This window comes from Lycorma delicatula, chromosome 6, assembly GCF_047948215.1.
Source record: "Lycorma delicatula isolate Av1 chromosome 6, ASM4794821v1, whole genome shotgun sequence".
Taxonomy (NCBI): domain Eukaryota; kingdom Metazoa; phylum Arthropoda; class Insecta; order Hemiptera; family Fulgoridae; genus Lycorma; species Lycorma delicatula.
Window position 1 is genome coordinate 27,471,001 of NC_134460.1, and position 13,043 is coordinate 27,484,043.

General features: G+C 27.5%; 1 protein-coding gene across 2 annotated transcripts in view; it reads right to left on the bottom strand.

Annotated features, from left to right (window-relative positions):
- Positions 1 to 13,043, bottom strand: part of LOC142326776 (transmembrane protein 62-like) — a 91,951-nt gene that overhangs the window by 11,121 nt on the left and 67,787 nt on the right. For both annotated transcript variants that reach the window (XM_075369476.1, XM_075369475.1), the window contains 2 exons: positions 12,558 to 12,691; positions 11,093 to 11,185 (listed from right to left, as the gene is read on the bottom strand). In XM_075369476.1, coding sequence (XP_075225591.1) covers positions 11,093 to 11,185; positions 12,558 to 12,691 — 227 coding nt within the window. The remainder of the gene's footprint in view (positions 1 to 11,092; positions 11,186 to 12,557; positions 12,692 to 13,043) is intronic.

The window sequence follows — 13,043 nt, forward strand, 5'->3', positions numbered from 1 at the left end:
TTGTACAGATTTCTATAGATGAACTCATATGAAAACAATTGAAAGGTCTGAACGAATGCAACATTTTGCAAACCTGCACCACAGTCCATTAGTATATTGAGAGCTACTTTACAAAGTCAGTGTGATGTCATGTAATTTAGTTATCACTACCACAATACAGAAAACCTGACAAACTGGAGATTAAAATGTAACAACAGAAGATTAGTTATCTAATTAGAAACAGGTTTAATATCAATAATAAAATATGAAATTATAAGCGACACCAATAAAAAAAATAAAAAGAGTAATTGTACTTATAAAGTACAAGTAACCTTTTTTAAATACTTTCTTCTCTTTTGGATTTTCCTGTCACTTTGTGTAAAACGTTTATGAGTAAATACAAGGTGCAATTCAAAAGTAAGGGCCAATGGGTTATAAATAGTGATTGGCAACACTGATTGGTTCGTGCATGTACAGTAGCTTTAAGTGGTCTGTTGGGCAAGTAACCGCCACATTGCTGTCAGTTCATTGTTGTTTGCCTTAGCGAGACAGTATGTTAAAATGAGTGCGGTAATAACAAATCCCAACAGCTGAGAAGTTCAATCAATGATTAGATTTCTAAACCTAACAGGACATAACGCTACTGAAATTCACTATCACTTGTGTAAAACATATAGGCCTACCACAATGAGTAAAGAAAAAGTGAGACAATGATGTCATAAGTTTAAATAAGGCTATTCAAATGTTCATGACAAACAGAGAAGTGGCAGTCCTAGTGTCCAGACTGATGATCTCGTTGAAAATGTGAATGCAAAAGTGACACAATTGTTGCTTTACAATTAGCAATCTTTCTCTAGAATTTCCAAAAGTTTCAAAGGCAACATTGCTGAAAATCATGACTTGAAACTCTAAACTACCATAAATTGTTTACACGATGGGTCCTGAAAATGTTGACAATTGCTAACAAAGATCATAGAATGACATCTGCATGTGCTTTTCTTGACCACTTTAACCATAAGGGAGACAAATTTTTTTTTCCATGTTGTCACTGGTGATGAAATGTGGATTTTGTAGGTCAATGCTGAGATGAAACAATAATCCATGCAGTGGCTTCATTTCAGTTTGCCAAAACTGGAAAAATTCAAACAAGCAGAAAAATCATGGCAACTGTATTCTAGGAACACAAGTGAGCGTTTTTTTATTGATCTAACGGAACCAGGAACAGTCTATTGTGAAACACATTGTAAACTTTTGTACCATTCAAAACCAATGACAGGGAATGCTGAGATCAGGTATTGCTTTTCTTCTCAATAATGCATCCACAAACAGTTGTATGCCCAACAGATTCAAAAATTCAATGGGAAATTTTTAATCATCCACTTTACAGTCTTGATCTCACACTCAGTCACTACAATCTCTTCCTAAACCTGAAAAACTGGCTTGCGTCATAACGATTCAGGGAATGTGAAGAGTTGAAAATCTTGGTGCAGAAGTGGCTACAATCCCAGGTGGCAGAATTTTATGCAGTGGATTTGAAGAAGCTTGTTTCACCATATCAAAAATGTTTGGAACGAAATAGTGATTATACAGAAAAAAAGTAAATATGTAGGTATTTGAAACCATTAAGTTTTCATTTTTCAACTGTTGTAATTTTATTACTGGCCCTTACTTTTGAACCACGGCTTGTACATAGATGAATCTTTTCTATAGTTTTTAATAAAATGAATAATCACATAATCCTTTATGAGTCATGCAACTTAATTTCTCCGTTATTAACAAAATTTACCATCATCCTTCCTTGTATTATTTAGTTCATCAACTTTTCAACAATGACCATCCAAAAATCCAAAATTAATATTTTGGATGGATATGACCAAAATAACCAAAATATTAATTAATGTTTAACAACTTTAACATGAGGTGATGGCATTTTTGCTTTTAGTCAAGAAAGTTCTGGTTTTAATATCTATAGAGTTTGATATTTTTCATCTGCAATAAACATTCCATACATATTTTCTAACTCAAATATTCAAGCTTGTAAATATTATTAGTCTAATACACACACAAAAAAATTAAAAGAATCTCTAGTCCATAATAAATTGAATTAACAGCAAAATTGCGCAATGTAATTACAAGTCAAAATCACAATTTAAAAAAAATTATTTAAATGCAGCAATATCAAAACTATAGTAGTTTCAACCTTACAAAGACAGAGGATTTATTTTAATCACTTTTAACCCTCAAAAATCTTTTAGTTCTGGCAAATTTTTTAACTATTTAAAACAAAAAATAAAATATTTTATGATAAAGACAGCTATGCAATGTCATAAATTAGATTAAATTTCAGATAATTGTTCTTTTTTTATGAACTATAAAAATCATAAATTGCCACAGTCCTCCTGCAAAAAGTTATATTTTTGATATACAATTATAATATAACTTGTTTCCTAACAATGAATGTTAGCCTTTAATTATTATGGTTTTATTTTCAGGACATTTTTATGACGTTACTGTTAAAAAAATTGATATATCTTTTAATTTTGTATTGCAACTATTAGGTAAAAACTAACTTGTTTGATCTGGGACAAAGAAGTAATACAAAGGATTGGAGGAAAGGGCTCATACACCCAATATACAAAAAAGGTGATAAGGACTGTAACAATTGCAGGGGATTTACTCTTCTAGATGTCACTTATATGGACAAACAGAATAAATTCAAGTGCAGAAGAAATTATTGGAGAATACTAATGTGGTTTTAGAACAGGGAGAATTATTTCAGATGAAACTTTTTTTCTCTGAGGCAGACAATGGAAAAATGTTATGAATATGGTATTGCACTGCATATGTTGTTTATTGAATTAAGCAGACCTTAGATAAAGTAAATAATCTGATACCCTAGAAGGTAATGGAATACCTAGAAAACTCGTCAGACTTACAAAACTAACAATGTCAAGCGGCCTTGGAACAGTATTATTCAGAGGTAAAGTGAACGGGGAGTATAATGCGAGTTATGGAGTGTGTGGAGGCACACACTGTCGGCTCTGATCTTCAATTTGGTTGTACACAAGACAATGGAGAATCTTAATACTTGAAGAAATATTACCTATAGAATGATCCAGATGCATGCTTGAGAACTGTAAGAGGTTACCCGAATATTGGAGGATGAGGGAAGAAACATTGGCCTGGAGATGAATGAAGACTATATGATGATAGGAACAGGGACGGGTTGATTGAATGGTGAAGTACAAATTAATTGCCATACCTCTGAATGAGTAGAATACTTTACATATCTTGGTACAGAAGTCACCCAGGAATATGAAATGCCCCAAGAAATTTAAAAAAAATGAATAATGCTGGGTATCAAAGCATATTTTGCAAATACTGTATGAAGTCTTTAAAATCTAAAACAGTCCCCTGTAATATCAAAATGAAAATTTACAAAACATTAATAAGAGATGGTAATGAGGTATAAATGCTAAATGTAGCAGACATAAAGTTGGTGCTAGCCTTTAAAGGGAAAATAATAATGAGAATTTATGGTCTTATCAATGAATATGGAATCTGATTGTTAACATATAATTAAGAGAAAGAGACTGTAATGGAAAGAAGGAATACTGTAAGATTGATCAGCTCCAGGAGAATTGGCTGGCTGGACTGTTTACAAAGAATGCTAGCATATTGACAACAGAAACAAATCTTGGATGCAGAAATGACAGTACCAAGAAGAAGAGGTGGACCCAGAACTCAATGGCTGCAGGATGTGACAGATTTGAAGAGCATGGGAGTTGTGAACTGGAGGGAGAGAAGATGATGTAGATTAGAGACGAGTTGTAGAATAGACCCTATATGTCAGACTACAGCCATTTTTTTTTTTTAAAATACTGTTAAAAAATTGATGTATCTTTTAATTTTATACTGTGACTATTACATAAAAACTAACAATTAAAATTAGAAAAGATAAAGATTTTGAGATTAGTTACATATATTCCACTTACATTCATTCCAATCTCACTTTCATCAAAATCAAATCCACCAGAATCACAGTTACCTTTAAGGAAAGAATAACCTTTAAATGTTAAAATAAAAAGACAAAACTGAATTCCATTTTACTATAAATAACTTACAGATAATATCTAATATCTATAAATAGCATAAAAAATAACAACACATAAAGAAACAACATAAACAAATCAAATGAACACAGCTACTGAAAATGTTTCTGTTCTCTTGCTTTCTTAACTATATAGTAATACTTTTCATACGTTATATCTATATCATATATTTTTGTATATATTATATATCTGACAAAGTATTACTTTACATATTATGTTAAGTTAGTTAGAAAAAAATACCAATTTTTATTAGACTTTATTTTTACTGATCTATATATTTTTCCTTTATAGCTATAGCTTACTTTAAAATAATCAGAAAAATCTTTGTAAATTAGGATGTAAGACCATAAATTGCCTGAAGTTCTTTCTCCAAGCATTTTACTTGATTAAGAAATGTAAATAAATAAAATACATAAAACTAATTATTACTAAGGAAATTATAGATTAATAGACAGTACTTATAGATGCATCAAAGATTAAAATTACAAGCAGTATTATATAATAGAGAAATTAATGTTTGTCTTATACTTATTTCTTGGAATATAAATATAAAAATTTTATTCCAAAGTTGTATAGCATAGATAATATAGTAATTAATTTAATTAGATTTAATTAGTTAAATTCTGAATATCACAAAATTTACGTAGACCAATTCCTACGCAAATAATCCTACCAATATAGATAGGAATGAAGAAAAACATATTTTAAAGAGATAAAAAAGGAATAAATGCACATAATTATATGTAAAAACACTAATAAATGAATTAAAAGTTAGTAATTTAATTAGACTGTATTTGAATTATATACATATTATATTTAATTAATTAAATATAAACTTGACCTAATATAGAAACATAAATAATGAAACATAATAAATCGATTAAATAATAATTAGACATTTATATTTTTGGATAAATTCAAATATTTTCTCTAATGATAAACTAAATACAGTTCAAACAAAAAATTGAAATTAAATAAATAAAAATAAATTAGTATTCAGGGCAACCTGATGGAAATGAACACTTTCAGAGCAAATTTTTATCTTTTACATTGTATACATCTTACTATTCAAAAGATTAATAATCACAAACATAATTTATAAATAATATGTTAAAATTCCAATTAAAATGCATTAAAGAAAAAAATATAAAAATATTCTTTAACTTCAATCATTTTACTATTAAGTGATCAATAATACAATTGGTTTACTGTGAACAGAAGGACCTCCTAAATATAACAAAAATTATTTTTATTTTTTATAATTCTCAGTGGGGAGAGTTTATAATCTTCAATGATAGTTTAATAAAATTATTATGTTTTAGATATAAGAAAGTATACGGTCTAAATTTATTTAATTCATTTGCTCTTATTCATGCTATTTCTTTATGTAACAATGAAATAAAGATGTGTTAAAAAAAATATTGAACTTTTATAATAGGGTCTCAATCAGTATAGTGAGTGTGTTCCAACAAATGGTGCTGGTTAACAACTTTTGAATCCTACCTGTAATTACTGCACTGAGTGGAAAAGGGACTGCCCCAACAAAAAAAAGGATCCCCTCCTATGAGCTGTCCAAACTTTAGAAGATAAAGTTGGTAATTTTTTAACTGGAAAGGCCAGTATGAATTTGTTTTACATGCTCAGACAGTAAACATGGAGTTCTACATAGAGGTTTTATGGTTGTCCAAGATTGCTATATACAGAAAGAGGCCTAAGCCGTGGGTAAAGCAAAGCTGGATGTAGCACCATTGCACCATGACAATGTATCAGATCATGTGTTACTTCTCATCTGCAATTATTTGGTAAAACACAAGCAAGATAACCATTGTGGCTCACCCACCCTGCTATCCAAAATTGACCCCAGAAGACATTTTCTTTTTTCTCACAGAAAACCTTTAAAAAAATGTAATTTTCAAATCATTAATGAGATTGAGGAAAATACAATACAACAGCTGTGGCCCTCCCAAAAGCACATTTCAGGAAACAATCCAAAAATAGAACAAAAATTGGGTGCAGGTGTATTGTTAGCAAAGGGGATTACTTTGAAAGAGATAAATTTTCATTGCACAAGTTTGGTTTTTTGAATATACTCTAGCATCTCTTTTAATCCCTTACTGGTTCATTTTTCTACACCCAAAAATTTAATTTTGCATATTCTTTTTACATTGTGTTCCAAGCAATAAATTATGAGTATATAATAATAATACTATAGTATTATTATATACTCATAATAATTATGAGTATATAATAATTTAGATGAATACAACAATTCTTTTATGATAAGATTAAAAGAAAACATCAACTCATAACTTTTGTGTACCAAAAGTACAGCTAATGTGAAATAAATTATAAACTATTTCATAATACTGTGCAACATTATACACTACCTCAAATAATGCATTATAACAAAACAGTAATGAAAGATAAAAAAAAGTAAAAATAACAATCACACAAATTTAATATTAAACTTCATATTAAAGAAATAGTGAAACTACAAATGTTCATGAAAATGATTGAATACATCAAACCAATATCGCCATCAATAAACCAATATCACTTCTATACAAATAGTAACTAGAAAAAGAAGTACAATCAATTAGCCTATTGAAATATTTAGCCACAAAACAAAAAATAAAGCTTGACAAAATTCAAGAACACATCTTTGTAAACAGCAAACACTAACAAAGATGAGTTAAAGTGACCAAGTGTATTCTTAAAGCACAATCTTTCTAAGAAAAAACTGTTCAGGTCAATATAATGATGTGAAGGTGATTTGTTGTGACAGCAAAATGACTATGTCATGGAGATTCAATCATTTACAAGAAAAAATGACTAAATTAACTTAGCCAATTTTACTTGTTTGTTAATTTTATCTGCAAATTGTTTCAATTCTCTAACAGTTGTTCATGTTATTACCATTCATTGTTTAACAGTTTACTTGGATGGTTGTGTTTAGTGAATATACAATATCAATGACAGTCAACAGAGAAATAAAGAATCAACAAGAACAGAAGAAAAATTATGATGGATTTGTCAAAAGAAACGGATGTAGAAAAAACAAAGATAAGTTTTATATTAAACATTTTGGAGTAAAGTTCTCAAGAGATTTCAGGTCAAGTTAGGTTGTTAGTTTCCTAATTTCTTTTTATTTATTTTTTAAAAATAAATAAATTAATTTAAAGGAAAGAATTTAATTTAATTTTCAGTTAATTGGGTCACCAATTGAAAACCTATTTTAAAGACCTATTACAACAACATGTCTACTAATACAAGTTCAGCTAAAATTACCGTTTAAGTTAGATTATAAATCTAATAAATAACCTGAACTTGCAAGTCAACTTTTTAAAAAATAATGTGTAAGGAAAAAAATCATAAAACCATAAATAGCCTGTAGAGGCTTGCAGTGTTTATATGCTACTTTGTTAACTGTTTATACAAACCAAACCTAGCGATGGATAAAAGTTAAAAGAACATATATATATATACATATATATACATATTTATGTTTCTAAATCTAGATTCTTACTGAACTGAATTTTTAAATGTTATGATGTAACATAATAATTATGAAAAAAGTAATTAACATACTATTAATCTGTACCTATTATGTTAAGCATTACACTGTAATCTTGAATCTAAAAGCTAAAATGAAGGCAGAGAAAAATTGCAATTTTGTTACTACAAGCTTTGATTTACAGAGTTTCTATAGTTTCCTTCTTCTGTAGCTTTATCAATTTATTATGTCAGAAACCTGTTGTTTATAATTTTATCATGTGTGAGTGTGCAGCACCTAACAAAGCATTCTGTTTCACATAGTTAGAGCTAAATAATAAATAATACAGAATCTGCAAGACTGGTACAGCACTTTATCAATGGCTGCTCTGATTACCACAGAATACAACAAAATTATCTTTATTTCCAGCTATCTTTAGAGAACAAAACTGTAATCAATTCACTGAGATTTTTTTAGTTTGCTATTCAGAACATATCTCATAAAAAAAGTAATTATTACTTTTTTTTAGGAAAATAACATTCTTACATGAAAGTTGATAGTATGCAGAGCTCAGTTGTGGCAAGAAGAAAAAGATATATTAAAATTAACAATTGGCTGAACATTTTCCATACTACAAAATCTCAAAGAAAGAAAAAGACAAGTTGTATTTGGTAAAAGAACAGGTTAATGAAGCTATTCTTATTATATTAATCAATCCTGCTAGATTTAAAAATTCCATCCAAAAAATAATGAAAAACAGGAGAATCAACAATGAAGAAATTAAAATAAATTGAGTAAAATTTAAGGTAATGCAGTTTAAACAGCAGCAAAGCCAAAAAAAAGATCTGGTAAAACGATGCATTTCAAAAGTTATTCCACCTGAAAACTATGTCGGTACTGTCTGTACTGCTGAAACAAGTCACTCCAAATAAGACATTGCAAACCAAATCTTGATTCAGAAACTGAAATAATTTTGTTTTGAAATGATTCAGTTTTTCTTGTGGTATTACTACTTGAGGCCACATTTCTACTTTTTATAATTTTTTTTTTTTGTATATAAACTTAATAATTTTTTTATAACTTATCCAAAATAGCATTTAGTCTGTTGATTTTTCAGGAAACTATTTTTAATTATACAACTTAATTGATTTTAAATTAATGAATTTTATCATAATAATTAGCGGATAAAAAAAATAATGAAATTAATAATCAAGTTATAGTAATGTTAGTTTTACTATATTATAATAGAAAACAATTTGTTAAATTGTAACTATTTATGTATTTCTTAGTTAAGTTTATCATTTTTGTTTTTAGAATTTTATGTTTATAATGTATTCGTGTTGCACTAGTTTTTATTATTTTATTACTTATGGTTAGGAATTCAGTCATGTTATAACTTCATTTACAATTTTGTTTGAATTAAATTTGGTATTTTTTATGCGCTGTTCCAGTAGTTAACAAACACTTAACTAAAATATGACTAAATTTAGTTAAAGATGCATCATTCAAATAATACATTTTTTGAACATAACAGTTAACAATACAATAAATTTTCAGTTACATCAGTACTTTTTCAGCTCTTGAATAGCAATGTGTTTTAATTATTGTACAAAGTCTTATTAGTGTTTTTACTGAAAATAATTATTAAAATAGCATCATAAATAAAAAGTAAAATAGCATCATAAATAAAAACAGAAGTACATAATACTGTGTTGTTCAGTATAAAAAGTCTATACTTGCTTCTCATAAGAACTAACAAAGTCCCTGAAGATTCATTGTTGGAGACCAAATCAATGGACTACTAGCACACTCTCTAAAACTATATCTTTTTAAAAAAAGTAGCCAGACATCCTAAATATCCCCCAAACCTCAAAAACATGTAATGAAAAAATTTATCACTTTAATTGGTGATTTTACAAGGAAGGACAAATTTTAAAATTCAATCTTCTCACATGTTGATTTTGTTGACTAGACAATCTTTGGTAGTATGCCCACTTATAAAATTAAGTGACAAGTAAGGGACTTAAAACATTCTAACATTCTCAGTCATAAAACATTCTTTAATTTACACCTTTACTAAATAATAATGAACCTTACAAATTAAAACTACAACATCTAACAAATTCCTTTATTTTTATTTAAGCATCAGTAATATTTTAACACTTACGTTAATGTTTAATTATACACTTATATTTTCCAATTTCCTAAATGAGAATATAATAATTTAGGCCTGTACTAAACGTAAAAATAGACAGTAATAAATTTATCTATTGCCTGACATTATAAAAATTATAATTTTTGCATGTTTCTTAGTAGTTCCAATTTCTTTCAAAATTTCTTTATATGGGATCATTGTTATTTTAAGCTCTCTTGTAAATTTTAAGATACATTTCACAGATGGATTTAACACAACTTTACTAAACACAATTACTACTTCACTAAATACAAAACCTAATTTAACAAACTTTTAATTCAATTAGATCATCTGTATCCAATTGTTTACAACTGCATTTTCATTGTCATTATTCTCACCCTTTATGCAGGAATCCTGCACTATAAATTTTCCAAATTTTTTTTACCAAATTGAATTAGCTCTATTTATTTTAGTGAATTAATGTACATGCCCACATATGTTTTGGTTGATTATGTATGTGAACCTGCACGTCTAATTTCACAATGAATGCATATCTATACAACTTTTGTTGGAGTATCAAAAACCTTTAATATTTAGTCGGTGTAAATGACCAATAAGATAATGTGAACTATCATAACATACTACATTTATGTATAAGTTACACTATCATCAAACCATGAAATTAATCATTGGCTGGACTTCCTATTTAAAAATGATATATTACTATTTATGAGCAGTCTAATCACTAAAATTATTGTAAAATCTATAGTTATATATATACATAAATGACTACCAGTATTGTAAACCTATGCAACATAATGTGAAGCTTTTTAAATAAGATTTTATAGTACTTCTCAGAAAATAATATATTCTGTTAAAAAAATCAAAGCAAAGATTTATTAAAATTATTCTATAGTTTTAAAAATTTTCCACAGTCATACAAAAAGAAATATAAAAATCTGATCATTTAAAAAGGACAAGTAAAAAAAATGTCCAGTACATAATAGGTAACATTATTTATAATATAAAATATATAACAAAAGAAATTTAAGAAAAATGAATAACAGTGGATGGAATTACTACATGTGCAAAATAAAATTCTTAAAAAAATAAATGATGAAATAAATATTCTTCTTTAACAACAATAACATTAACTGTTTTTAATATAATTAAAACATCCTTAACTAATTATTTTCAATAAGGTTCCTTTAAAAAAAAAAAAACAATATAAATGCATACGCAAACACACACGCATATATACAGACCAATTCAAAGATAATATATACACTAACGTAGCAACTAAAAATTTGTTGCATCTCATTTAAAACTGTTATAAAAATATATAACAATTTTTCTAATATTTTTTTAACTTACTTTAATTCATTACCAGAAATACCTTCATCTTCAGTGCATGGAGTTACTGTTACAGTTACAGGTGTAGCTGAATATAACAAACTAGCTGCACTTCTGAAAAACAAAATAATTTTACACAATAAATTTGTATACAATAATTGGTTGCATTTTCACAAAATTTCAGAAGCAAGTCTTACACATTGTTTGTCAATACTATCTCGTATATTACCTGAACCCCATTCATATTAAATCCTTTTTCTACTATAGTACAGCGTAGTTGTCAGGATGATGACTGTACTAAGATATTATCTACTGCACATCACACATACTGTTTCTTAATCCTGCTTCTTTTTGATTGCTAACTTTGTAATTAATTTAATTAGCTACATTCTGATTGCTATCCGAAAAACATATGTGTTTGTCATACAATATTATCATGAAAAGTAAGAATCACTGTTTACATTAACTATCAATCATATATTTTGTTAACTAGCTCAAATCATAACCTAAGTATATGCAACAATTATAGTAATGTTCTTTTGACGGTTTTAATTTTTTTTTGACTGTGATCAAAAAAATAAACCGTGAAATAAATTAACTGTGATAAATAAAATTACCTGATAGCTACTTCAGGTATAACATGGGCGAAATATATAAACCATAATATTCTGTTATGCAGGAAGAGACAGCTGATGATTCTAGTGTCATGATGTGTTTTATATATTATCTAAGAAAGAATGCGTAAATAAATGTGAAAATTAACAAACTGAAGATAACCTGAAAATCACTTTACTAAACTATAAAATCCTTAGCAATGAATGCAATGCAGCCTTTCAATAGTCTTCAGGTATTTTGTAAATAATAATGAATTTATGTACGAGATACATAAATCCAGATATCAGAAAACAATGAAAAGTGTTACTGAAGAACCCACAATTTCAATGTGGTAACTGATCAAAAGATATGCTCTGTTGTTTTACACATTAAATCAAAAAACTGATAGCAGTGACTGGTTACTTACAAAATATTATTTGCACTTACCAACTCCAACAAATAATTTTTTAAAACATACATGTTATGGTCATTTATTTTAAAGTTGATCAGTTTTAGATTTAGTGAAGCTGTTTAAAAAATATTATAATCGAAGAGATGACAACTTATATAATGAAACTATTATTGGCTTCTAGATATCTCTACAAATAAAGAAATATATATATATAATACATAGAAAAATAAGCTAAAAATAATTTAGCTCAATGAATATTTATTATTAAGCGTTATTTTTCCCCTAGAACTGAATATTTCATGACTATTACGTGCAAGTAAATCGGAATATAACATATTTGCTATGAGAAAAAGATGCTCTAAATTTTATAAGTGAAAAATTTTAAACAAAATTTACATTAGTATTTTATATAACAATAACTATCACAGACATGTAAAAGTTTAATTTAAATAACATAATAATATGAAAGAAAAAATTTACCTGATAGCTACTTCAGGTATAACGTGGGCGAAATATATAAGCCATAATGCATAGAAAATAGACCACAGTCTCAATGGTCCCAACAATACAGCCATTCCACCATACTCCAGCCAAAAACTATAAGTAAACAGCACCTAGAAGCAAGAGAAGTTCATGATACTAAATACTTTTACATTTAAATTCATTAGTCACAATTAAATTTCACTAATTTACTTTGCATTGTACTATAAAATAATTTTTATCTGACTTACTAATTACATGATAGACAAAGAAATATTTTTTAATGTTTCTATAAGTGTGATACCATTTCTTGAATTGTTTTTTTTGCGTACATTACAAATCTGTAAATACAATTTTTCTATCACCCTTAGTTTTAAATAAATTACGCTTAAAAAAATTAAGGGGAAATATAGTTAAAATCTGTAAAATTTATAATTTTGCATGGCCATACCTGTGTTAGAATGATTTCGCTGATGCTTTTCTTTC